At 33.8% G+C, this 13329-nt stretch overlaps 1 protein-coding gene across 1 annotated transcript in view; it reads right to left on the bottom strand.

Annotated features, from left to right (window-relative positions):
- Positions 1-13329, bottom strand: part of ANLN (anillin actin binding protein) — a 49310-nt gene that overhangs the window by 23985 nt on the left and 11996 nt on the right. The window contains exons 9-17 of the mRNA XM_015811767.1: positions 9298-9414; positions 7417-7646; positions 7053-7201; positions 6553-6697; positions 5752-5887; positions 4817-4996; positions 1689-1815; positions 1037-1085; positions 893-949 (exon numbers count right to left, since the gene is read on the bottom strand). Of these exons, the coding sequence (XP_015667253.1) occupies positions 893-949; positions 1037-1085; positions 1689-1815; positions 4817-4996; positions 5752-5887; positions 6553-6697; positions 7053-7201; positions 7417-7646; positions 9298-9414 (1190 nt within the window). The remainder of the gene's footprint in view (positions 1-892; positions 950-1036; positions 1086-1688; positions 1816-4816; positions 4997-5751; positions 5888-6552; positions 6698-7052; positions 7202-7416; positions 7647-9297; positions 9415-13329) is intronic.

Raw genomic sequence — 13329 nt, 5'->3', positions numbered from 1 at the left:
TAATTTTCTGAGATTGTAGATTTGGGGTTTTCATGAGCTGTAAGCCATAATCATCACAGTTATGACACATCATGGCTTGAACTATCTTGGTTTGCATGTAATGAGTCTATCTCATATATTAGGTTCACCTTTTAAGTTGCATTACTGAAATAAATGAACTTTTGCACGATATTCTAATTTTTCGAGTTTCACCTGTATGGAAAAGGGAAAATAGGGGGGGTGGGTCAAATTCTTCCTTCAGAAGGAGATGAGAATGAGAAAAAGGGAGGCAGGAAAGGAAGTCCCGCCTTAGCACTTGGCCACCAGCAGCTCTGCCATTGACTTTGCTTGTCAAAAGGTTGCAGAAGGGGATCACATGACCCTGGAACACTGTGACAATTATAAATATGAATCAGTTGCCAAGCATCCAAATATAAATCACATGACCCTGGGCATGCTGCAATGGTCATAAGTGTGAAAAATGGTCATAAGTCATTTCAGTGCAATTGCAACTTTGAACAGATTTTTTTTTTGGACATCAAGTTTTTGACACCTTGCTAGGTGGTACTCGAATATTGCCATATCCTAAAAGTGGTACAATCAGTAAAAAGGTTGAAAAGCCCTGGTCTACACCTGTCTCTATTTGTATAATGCAGGGTGTATCTTTATGTGTATTACATTGTATGCCATACATTTGTAATACTTTTGTTTTGGATCTGGAATTGCAATAAACCTGCTCTAGCATTTTATTTTATCAGTCGAATATCTATTGAGTGATAAAATAGAACTTAGTATTAAGAAACAGGGAAGAACATTTTAGTCAAAACAATTTGTGTCCACTGGCCTGAAAAAGCTATTTTTCTTCTTTGCGCTTTTATAACTGAAATTGAAAAATTGGAACTATAGTCTTTACCTTTGACTTAATTGGTTTTTTCTTCTTATCGACACCAATGAACTCTTTTTTCTGTACCTAATGAAGAAAAAAAGAAATATTACAATCCACCAATCAGCTAAATATTCTTTCAAAAGAAGCATATTGAAAAGTGATAATACATACCAAGTTATAAACTTCAATGTTGATCTCAAAGTCACTGGACACATTTTGCCTTTTGAAAATAGGAGACAAAATTAATAAGAATAGCCATTAAAGCTATGCTTTGATAAAAGTAAGGAATCAAGTCACACTACAATTTGCTGTTTACTGGAAATGAAGAGAAGCTGCTATCAGCCAAACAAGAAAAATTAAGATAGGGCAAAGATATTTTATAGTGTAAGCAACTCAATCAAACAATTTGAGAAAAGTAGCAGGACACATACAAAGTTGAAAGGCTAAAATTCAAATGACTGCAGTTAATTTCCTTCTCAAGAATAAAGGATTATGTCTGGTAATCCTTAATGGACATTTGCTAAAAAGGAAAAAAAATTACAGATATGTTGCTTGGCATAAGGTGAATATCTAGCTATAACTCTTTTTTTAAAAAAATGTAAAAAAATTAACTCAGAAAACAAAAGGGAAAGAAAATATATAATTCCATAATTACTGACTTCAAAAGAGGAAACATAATACTAAATGCTTCTTGGGTTAAACAAAATACTTTTAAGTTTAACAAGATACTTAGTTTTTAAACTAATTGTAATTATATATTATATTTGTCTCCAAAGAAGCCTACTAATGCTGACATAAATACAATTAATAAAATAATACTTACAATGTAAATGTTGTTGAAAAAGAAAGAGCATCTCCACACAGAGAATTAGCAGTACTTGCTAAAGGTGTTGCAACCATATTTTTTGCATCTGATTTTAGCATGATTATATAATAGTAATTTGCTGTATCTGTAAATAAATGAATAGTTTATTTATGTACTAGATTTAGATGCCATGTTTATACTTGGAAAGAACACTCAAAACAGTTCAAAGTAAAACAATACACAAATAGAAAACTAAAAATACTGTAAAGGCAAGTAACAAAAAGTAGTTTAAACAAGGTTATAATTTAACTATACTTCAATTAAATACCTGATTTTTTTCTAGTAAGATGCCTTGTTATCCAACTAAGTAATAAAACTGAAAGGAATCTTTGGTTCAAAATTGAGCCAAGATAAATCACAAAGTCAATCTATACATGTACTCCAGAAGTAATATATAAGTAAACTGCAAATATTTTTTAAATAAGTTCTATACTAGCATAAAGTTGTCAAGGTTGAAAAACACTACAAGTAATCCTAAACCTATGGCCATAATAAAGCATAAAGCATGCACATTAAGATTGCATGATGTGACAGCTATTAAGTGAAATCACCTCTTTTAACAACCCTCATCCCTGTGGGTCTTTAAGCAAAGCATGAGGTCCTCCAGAGTAAGGGAAGAGGTCCTGGGAGGCTTACCCCAGGACCAGACTGGCCTGCCCCAGGCATCCCAAGGTCTCACCCACGCTCTGAGATACATCCTATACTCCATTTCCTGCCCCTCGGAGTCTCCACAGTACTTGAATGCTTCTCCCCTAATCAGGTCCCTGCTGGCCTTTTCTTCTTTCCAACTGGATCCCCTCAGGCCTTTTCTCTGCCACCAAGACTTGGGCCTCCTCCCCATTCCCTGACACCTACAGGTACTTGACTTATAACCACAATTGAGCCCAATATTTCTGTTGCTAAGAGACAGTTAAGTGAGTTTGTCCCATTATACAACCTTTTTTGTTACAGTGATGAAAAAAAAATATTTGATCCCCTACTGATTTTGTATGTTTGCCCACTGCAAAGAAATGATCAGTCTATAATTTTAATGGTAGGTTTAACAGTGAGACAGAATAACAAAAACAAAATCAGAAAAATATATTTCAAAAAAGTTATAAATTGATTTGCATTTTAATGAGTGAAATAAATATTTGACTCCTTTGCAAAACATGATTTAGTACTTAGTGGCAAAACCCTTGTTGGCAATCATAGAGGTCAGACGTTTCTTGTAATTGGCCACTCCAGGACCTTAATGTGCTTCTTCTTGAGCCACGTCTTTGTTGCCTTGGCAGTGTGTTTTGGGTCATTGCCATGCTGGAATACCCATCCATTTTCAGTGCCCTGGCTGAGGGAAGGAAGTTCTCACCCAAAATTTGACAGTACATGGTCCCGTCCATCGTCCCTTTGTTGCGGTGAAGTTATCCTGTCCCCTTAACAGAAAAACACCCCCAAGGTATAATATTTCCACCTCCATGTTTGATAGTGAGGATGATGTTCTTGGGGTCACAGGCAGCATTCCTCCTCCTCCAAACACGGCAACTTGAGTTGATGCCAAAGAACTCAATTTTAGTCCCATCTGACCACAACACTTTCACCTCTGAAATCTCCTCTGAATCATTCAGATGTTCATTGGCAAAGTTCAGACGGGCCTGTACATGTGCTTTCTTGAGCAGAGGGACCTTGCGGGTGCTGCAGGATTTCAGTCCTTCACAATGTAGTCTGTTACCAATTATTCTCTTGGTCCCAGCTGCCTTGGAATCATTGACAAGATCCTTCCGTGTAGTTCTGGGCTGATTCCTCACTGTTCTCATGATCATTGAAACTCGACAAGGTGAGCTCCATTGCATGGAGCTCCAGACCGAGGGAGATTGACAGTTATTTTGTGTTTCTTCCATTTGCGAATAATCGCACCAACTGTTGTTACCTTCTTACCAAACTGCTTGGCAATGGTCTTGTAGCCCATTCCAGCCTTGTGTAGGTCTACAATACTGTCCCTGATATCCTTGGACAGCTCTTTGGTCTTGGTGGAAGTTTGGAATCTGATTGATTGCTTCTGTGGACAGGTGTTTTTTATACAGGTAACAAGCTGAGATTAGAAGTACTCCCTTTAAGAGAGTGCTCCTAATCTCAGCTTGTTACCTGTATAAAAGATACCTGGGAGCCAGAAATCTTGCTGATTGATAGGGAATCAAACCCTTATTTCACTCATTAAAATGCAAATCAATTTATAACTTTTTTGAAATGCGTTTTGTTGTTACTCTGTCTCTCACTGTTAAAATAAACCTACTATTAAAATTACAGACTGATTATTTCTGTCATTGGGCAAACGTACAAAATCAGCAGGGGATCAAATAATTTTTTCCCACATTGTAAATGTATCACTGCAGTTGTTAAATTAATAACATGGTTGTGAAGTGATTTTGCTTGTCAGAAAGTCACAAAAGGTGATCACATGACCCCGGGACACTGCAACCAACATAAATATGAGTCAGTTGCCAAGTGTCTGAATTTTGATGATGTGACTAGGAGGATGTTGCAATGGTTGTGTGAAAAACAGTCATAAGTCATTTTTTTCAGTGCTGTTGTAACTTCAAACAATCACCAAATGAACTGTTGTAAGTGCATTTCCCGTTTGAAGGTCTCCAGAGCTCTGTGCCTCTTGTTAGGGAAGGAGAGCAGGCAACATCATCCCTTAATATTCCTGGGCCATGCAGTAGCAGAAGTGGCTGCTATTTCAGTGTGGCCACAGTTCCTTTCTGCTGTACTGAAATTGTGGATGCTTCTTGGAGATGGCTGCATATCCCAGCAACAGAGCAATCTATTCTGCTTCCCTAACTATGCAATTTTGTAAAAAGCTCCAACACTTTCCTTAGTGCTGCACAAATTGCATTAGGAAAGCAGGATTGCTTTATTGCTGAAAGAGCAATACTATAGCTAGGGCAGAAAATTTTACAAGAGTTTCTTCTTACCCTGAATATAAAACCAGAGAATTAAATTACTCCCAATTTGCTGTTGTTACAAATTGCAAACTCAAGTGAGCTGCCTCATAGTGCTTAGTGATAGTGCCAAGCCTTACAAGTATCATAAAAATACAAGAATATTACCTGCTTTCTGGATATTGCATATAAAATCTGCTTTTAAAGGTAGTCGCATTTCTGACAGAGTGACAGATCCTTTGGAAGGTGAAACTCTAGAAATTGTAGAATCAGCTTTTATCTTCTTACTCTGAGGTCCTTTATTTTTAAGCTTGTTTAACTCTTCCAATAATGCCGCTCTTTTTTCAGCTTGAAAAAAGTTAAAAGAATTGAAATAACTTTCCTTTATAATTATCAATTATTTTCATTAAATAATAACCACTTACCAGGAAACATATCCATTTTACAGAAGTTCCTTAATGGATCAAAACTAGTGGTGTGCAAATTTTTATTTAAACCAATTTGGTGGTGAACATGTTTCAAGAGAAAAATTGGCTGTTTTCAATATTTCAAGTTTCTCTACTTGGAACAGCTTTGTTTTGAGTACAGAATGCTGTTTGAATGAATTTATTTTCAGAAAGCTCAAAATAACCCATTCTGTGTTTAGGCAAATCTTTGAAATTGGAACTTTAATGAAGTTTCAAGTCTGAAATAGTTCATATAGAAGCATTTTCTGTATCCTTTATGAAATCATGTAACCCAGCACAAAATCAGTCAAAGTTAGCTAGCTTCAATAACTATTCCCTAAGGTAACATAAGGCTTTGTTTCTCTTTTTTCAGACAATAACATAGTAGGTTATATCTCTGAATATGAAAACTTCACTTACTTAAAAAGGAAGAAAAACAAGTAAGGTCGCACATTGTCAATGATTTTTCAATAATTGCTGCTCTATTCAGAACAATGAAAGAGGAAAGATATAAATAAATTGACTATAGGAAATACATTAAGTAATAATTCCATTAATATAATATGGGTACTTAAATAATCATATTGGTTATAAAATATATAGCATCCTGAATAACATTCTCTGCAAATCCAGTGATAAATAAACTAAGCATCATACTTGCAATAAGAAGTAACCTCTCAGCTTCTGCTTCTTCTTGTGATCCTCTCCCATGGTCCTCATCAACGCAGCAATTAAGAGCCTGGCTTGTTTGATGTATGACAGTTTGTTGCATATTAATTTCATTATTCAGCTCCTAAATGTAGTTGGAATTAGATAGTAGTTACTCTAACAAAAAAAGTTTTGTGATTAAAAAATAAATGGCCCTTTCTATGAAGAAAAATAGGCTCTATGATTTAAGACAGAAAAAACGTAGTATATACCGGGAAGTCTTGAATATTTACACAGGTATTGAATTATAGTATACATTATTATACTGCACTGTACTCTGTATCTACATTCCTTCAGCCCCTCCCCATCACACAAACACACACACACAAATAAGCAAGTGGGCCTTTTTTGGAGATAGAAAGGATCAAATAACAGTTTAAATTAACAATTTCACCTCTTAAAGAAAATGAAGCTGGGAGTTATGGCAATAGTTAATAGGGAACATGGGAACTTTAAGGTTCTATATAGTTTACTCCTTAGATCCCCATAGATTAAATTGAAGACAAAACTTTTCAGTCCCGTCATTCCAGTGGTATTTTGCCATCACTGATCACAACCCTCAGATAGATACTAAAGATGATTCCTAGCTTTAAATAAATGCTCATCGCACAAGAGGTGCTAATGTTTATCAAGTGCAGACACAAAACTGCATCATAAAACTACATCAATTAACAATGATTTAAGAATACAATTAAAACGTTTCATATATACTTTCTTCTCATATTAATTGGAAAGTGGGATTCTAACTACCTGTAACTTTTGTTTAATGTTAATTTGATCATTTCCATTTCTCTTCTCCTCAAGCCTAGAAGATACATCTTCTTTGCGAACAATTACTTGTTTTATTGATGGACGATCAGTTTCTTTAAATCTCTGGGATCGATAGGCATCAATACTTCAAGGGGAAAAAAATCTAGTTTTAGAAAATGCAGTAAGAGTATTTGACTTATTCTGTTCCATTCCTTGATAAAGGATAGGTGTTTTTCAAGTATATTGTGCTTGTGATAAATTAGATTGCTTTGTATAAGATCCTAAATGTTTGGTAGATTTAAGTTTCTCTACACACTCATGTTTCTTCCATGACTTCAGGAAGCAGAGTGTTGCCCTTACTTCCCCATATTCATTTATCCAAGAGTAAGTTTTGATTAGGCTGGGCTACAAATAAATCTTTGTTAGTTCCTTTACCTAATTTAACCATCATTTCTCCAAAATGAGCCATGATTCTACTAGATCTTCTAAACAGAAACTACCTATAAAGATTACGTTCTTCTGATAAAGATACAATGCTGCTTCCAGATTCAGTTCTGCTGACAGACATTCTCTGGAATCTGATGGACTTTGGACTTTCATCACTTGCAGTACTTCCTTCAGCAACTGACTTACTAGGAGAAGCAAAAATCTGAAAGAGGGAAACATACATGTTTGATCATTCTAAAAGCAATTGTATTTTGAAGTAACATTAACACATTTTTATAAAAGTTGAACTCTGTTAATGTAGGAAATATCCAGCTGAAAGCATTAAAAGTTTGATATATTTTCTCAAGTTTTTGAAAACCTACCCCGTCCTGCTAGATGTATAGAAGTAATATTACTATATTTAGAATTTACTCTTACCTCTGGACTTGCAACAGCAACAGCCTCTGTTAAAGGTGTTAAGAGGGACATTGATGAAATATTCAGTGTCTCTTCCTGTTCAGCATCACTTTCAGCTTCTAAAGTTATACTCATTTCTTTTTTAAGTTTCTCTATGTCAGGCCCATCTTCATAAAGGACTTCATCAAAGATGTCATTTATTACCTTTGTGCTATTCATCTCATCATTTATCTCTGCTTCCTCTTCTTTACCTGGACAATGAGAGCAAGAGGTTTTAACACCGAATAATGATGTAAATACATACTTTGTCAATGAGAAAAGGAAAAAATGTAAGCATAAAGTATTCTAACAAGTAAAAGATTATGACAAAGAAAAAAGCCATTATAACACATGTTGCAATCCTATATATACTTGTATAATGCAAATATTATATATATTATTATATATGACTGTTCCTTTAACCTACTGTATTCTGTATAAATAGATCCCATGTTTCATTACACTTATCCATATAAAGTCTACGACTATAGGCAATCCATGCATAAGTGGCAAGTGCAATCAGGTCTTCAATCCATTTTTTTTTTCTTTTTGACAATGTATATACCTTTTTCACAATTATCCTTGTTTTGTTCATTTTTTCTTTTTATTAATTAAAAAGCAATAAAATATAAATTTAAAAAACACAGTAAAAATACAAACACATAGTAAAAACAAGTTTGTATAAAGAACAATAAAAGGAGTGAATAATCTTTTTATTTTTGCAATAAAGATATGACTTTATTATGGGAATGAATATGAATCCATATTATATTATCATTTAGATTACAAGTTCACCCTTGTAGGTTCAGCTTAAATTCTTAAGATTAGCAATTGCAAGAGGAAAAAAAAGGTACTCAAAGTGGCCAACCATGTCAAAATAAAATGAGGGTTAAAAATCAAAACTACAAAAAAAGAAATTAAAAATTGCATCTTCAAAAAAAAATGTGCAAACTAATAAGCCCTGTCACCAATACTTTTTGTCATATCATCCCAAAAGGAAACCAATTTTTAAAATGAATTTAATATAAAATGCATCTTTGAACAGAGAGATATGAGGAAAAGTAGTTATTAGTGCCTACAAAAAACCAACTGTTACTGGTAACAAGCCATGTTACTGATTGTTTTGAAAGAGTGCTTTTAAATTAAATTGAATCAAATTAAAACTTTATTTTAAATATTATATGCTGAATAAGGCATAGATATACATCCATGATTAGGGATTCTTTTAGATATGCTTCCCTAATATCACAAGCAATTATTTCCATCCATAAGGTAAAAGTGTCAAGTTTTAGAAATTTGCTTGCACAGTTCATTGTTTTTTCTTTCCCCTAACAATGTAGTCTTATTAATGTTCAAGTCCAATTATTTTTTTAAAAAACTCAATTTTCTTGAAACAAATATTTCTGTTCGCTTAAAAACAAGACTAAGCTCTTTTTATTAAGATAAAATGGTTATTCACAAAACAAAATCTACCAAAGCACATAATTTATAATTGCAACCATCCAGCAACTTACCCTTAACAGTAAAATAATGTTAGCAGGGTTTTCCCTTCTAGCTATATTAAAAATTGGATAATATTCTCCCTGTTGTTGTTAACAGATTCAATATTAATTTATACTAATTAACTAAAGTATGAATTTGTTATCAGCATTTTTCGCTTCCATGTTATTTTTTACTACAGGATCAGTTTGGATGCAAAGTGAATTTTTTAAAAAAATATTAAATAGAATTTCATATGTTTGTTTAGTTATCCAGCAATTTCTTTTATTATCAGTAACAGACCCAAGGAGTCTGAACTAGTATCTGAACTAGAAAGATTATGTAATACAACCAATTCAGGATATAGAATTAAGAAACACAAACCGTTTTGTTTATTAGGAACTTGCTCAGGTTTCGTGTTAGAAGCTGCTTCTACAAGAGTTTTTGGTGAGCAAACTTTCAGAGGACTGAGTTCTTCTCTCTTTTCGTTTTCTGAAGGACCTAAAAATTCCCAAAAAAGCAATTCAGGAAAAATAACTAGCTATTTTTTAAAAACAAAACAAAACAGATAAAACATCTGAAATAATCATTAAAAAAATACTTTTGTTTTCAATTTACCATAAGCAATATCAGCAGAAATTGGGAAAGGAAACCATCTGGAGCATTATCTTTTTTTAATCAGGCAATATTTACTTTGGAAGAATGTAAATAAGAAGCTAAGATTTATTCTGTTGAACAATTTTGGAAAACATCCAAACCAAACAACCAAAGTATATAAACATTTTTAAGTATAAGGATAAGCATATAAATGAAGTATACAAATAACCAAACATCCAAAGTATATAAATGTCACCTATTTTAGTATTAAAAATATTATATATCTGAAATTGTCAGGGAAACTCTATTCTGATTTCTTTTATCAAACAGATAAATGGTAAGGTTAAAAGTGCAGCTATCACTCGGTTTTCGCACTTAATTGGTACCTTATAAGATGGATAACTTTAGCTTTATCACACAAATATTTACAAATAAATAGATCATTTCTGAAACATCTTGTAATGCTATAATTTCATATGTGATTCCCTTTCATAATGATGTCACCCAGTGTTTATAACTGAGATTAAATATCTTATTGCGTAATTGTGATTTAATCCCTTCAGAATTAATCAGGAAAAACAAAGATTGGTGGTCTCCAGTTCTGGCCATAATAACAGGTCTATTATGTCACAAGCCAATTTCCATCTGATTGTAATCAGGCTATTGTTCTACCATTACAAAAATAAAGGAAATAGACTTGATCCTAAAAATGACAGGCCTATTAGTTTATTAATCACACCAAGTAAACTTTATGCCATATTTTTATATCTAAAATTAGTGGTTTAGGTACAAAATGAAAACATAACTGAAGGATAAGCTGGATTTAGAGGGAATGATCAGCATTAGATCACTGTTTGCTACTTCATAATCTGGCAGCAAATATTCTGCAACTCCTCATAGTTCTATTTTTGCAACCTCTGTTGATTTTAAGCCAACTTCACATAATATCAAGGGAGAGTGTGTCAGACAGTTCAAGATAGTCTACTATTGATAAAAGGCTGTTCCTACTTATTCAGTTACTTTTTTCAAATGTTGCTTATTAACTTCACTTAGAGAATATTTGTAGCTCAAGGTTGAACTGTGGGGACCTTGGTGCTTGGAGTTTTTCTTGCAGAAATTTAATTGCCAAACTAGATAATATTATCAGCACTGATGATGTTACCTAATTTAGTAATGAAACATCTCCAAGAAAACCACCAAGTTCAGGAAGCAGTTAATAACTTACAACATCACTAGTTTTTAATCTTATTTAAATCCAATAATCCAAGCACTTGCTGTTTCAGCTAGTCACATACCTATTTTAACTAATCATTTGATTCCAGCATTACAATGTTGTTATGTCTATTTCACAAGTGAGAATGAGAAAAGCACTTAGAACACTAGTACTTTACACACTTTATTCAATAAAGAAAAAAGCTATTAATATATTATCAGAAAGCCAACACTTTAGAGCAGAGGTCCCCAACCTTTTGGGCACCAGGGACCGGTTCCGTAGAAAGGTTTTTCCGTGGACCGGAGAGTGCGTGGGTTTTGTGTGCTACCTGCATCACACGGACGGGGCTTTGCTTGTTTCTGCGGACCAGTTGCTGGCATGCCATGGACTGATACTAATCCATGGACCGGGGATTGGGGAACCCTGCTTTAGAGTTTGCCCAAGGCTATCATAAAATTCACAAATTGAAAATAAATGGTACTCAAACTGAGCATGCACTTATCTATAAATATCTTGGAATGCAGTTCCATGCTTCTTTACCCTGGAATGCTCAAGATTTTATCACTGAAAAGGAACTGTTTTCCAAACTAAAATAGTTCCTCAGCTTCCTCATAGTTTCCAAATTTGCTCTTTGCAAAGCTTAATGGTCTTAAAATTATTCAAAACTAGAAATCACCATGAACTGATCACGAGCAAATGTTGTCAGACTGTGTTATTTTTTAAAAATTGAATCACTTTCTTAGTAGATTGTGAGAATGCAGTACATATATCTTGATTTCAATGAAAACATTTAACAAAGGGGATTCTGATTAGCAGCTAGTTAAGTGTGCGCTGAATTTCATTCCTAAATGGAGGCATTGCTGACTCAAAAGTCACACTGAAGCAAAGTATGTATCTATAATACCACATCAATTTGGAGTGAGGTATTGATTTGTATAACAGGGTACAGTCCTGGGCCTTGCAGTTTCAACATTTTTATTAATGACTAGCTGTACCCGGCCACGCGTTGCTCTGGCTCAGTCTAGTTAAATGGAAAAGAAAGAAAAGAGAAAGCGCACGTTTGTAATATGTTTAATTTCACAATGCTAGCGTGTGTTGCTTTTACGTCCAACAGATGGTGCTGTTTTTCAAAAAAAGCATGTTTTTACCTGTCATAGGTGTGACATCTATATAATAGTAGGTATATAAAAACATGTGCATATTCGAATGCAACGTTGTGTCAAAATTTCAAAGCAATCGGTGAAGATCTTTCAGAGATTTAAGATTTTGAACAAACGAACATTTACATTTTTATTTATATAGAAGATAGTTGATACTATTGATACTAAAGACCTCAAAAGTATCAAAAATGTCATCTTATGTGTAGAGACTGATTTAGTGTTGCACTCTAGAACATGGTTTCTTAGTATCTTTGGCTAAAGTCAATTTTACTTCCTATAGGTTTGACGCTATTTGTACTTAAAAGATTGTTTTAAATCATCATGGCTTTAAAAAGCTCTAGATAAAATGTATTTACAAGTAATTCTTGACTTACAACCATTTGTTTAGTGACTGTTTGAAGTTACAATGGCACTGAAAAGTGATTTATGACCGGTTTTCACACTTATGACCATTGCAGATCTCAATGGTCACATGATCAAAATTTGGGTGCTTGGCAACTGGCATGTATTTAGGACAGTTGAACTGTCCTGGAGTCATATAATCACCTTTTGTAACATCCCCAGCTGATTTCCAACAAGCAAAGTCAATGGAGGAAGCCAGATTCCTATAACAATTGAATGTTTCACTTAACAACTGCAATGATTAATTTAACAACTGTGACAAAAAAGGTCATAAAATGGGGCACTATTCACTTAACAGATGTCTTGCTAAGCAATGGAAATTTTGGGCTCAATTATAGTCGTAACTCAAGAACAACTGTAGAGATTTTCTATGGGAGGTTTGTGCTCATTAAGTTTTGATAATGCTAGAACTGCCCTCAAACAATGATTTTGGGATACCGATCTCCAAACAAATTTAATTAAGCAAGGACACACATCCCAGTATTTAACATAGTTTTCCAAGAGATTTCATTCTAGCATCTTATTTATCATCTAGTACAATTCTGAAATAAGGCTTTCACTTTAGACAAGTTAGATGCATTATCCTCAGCACTTTTTTACATTTTAAGATACTTCTACATATTTTGGGTTATGGTCATATTGTGATAGATCAGTAGAAACTCTGTCATATTCTACTATGCTGCTCTCTATAAGGATTTTAAATAGAGCTTCATTTATCCGATACTGAAGGAATTTCCAGATAGGGAGTATGGTTTCTTCTTAATACTATTTCTTTGAAACGACGACTCAGAAATATCTTCTCAAGTCATCCAGTATTACATCACCGTCTGTACAATATTCATTCATTCATTTCATTTATTAAACTTATATGCCGCCCTTCTCCCAACAGGACTCAGGGCGGCTTACAGCATATTAAAACAATACAAACACTATCCCCAATAAAAACCAATTAAAAACAAATATTTAACCGCTGTGTTACCATTAAAATTCTAATTAAAATTGTCCCTATTTAAAATTCTCCCTAGGCCAGACCCGCTTGCTGAA

This window comes from Protobothrops mucrosquamatus, unplaced genomic scaffold (genome assembly GCF_001527695.2).
Source record: "Protobothrops mucrosquamatus isolate PMUCROS unplaced genomic scaffold, P.Mucros_1.0 scaffold48, whole genome shotgun sequence".
NCBI classification, from domain to species: Eukaryota; Metazoa; Chordata; class Lepidosauria; order Squamata; family Viperidae; genus Protobothrops; species Protobothrops mucrosquamatus.
This window is presented reverse-complemented; position numbering and strand designations above follow the sequence as displayed.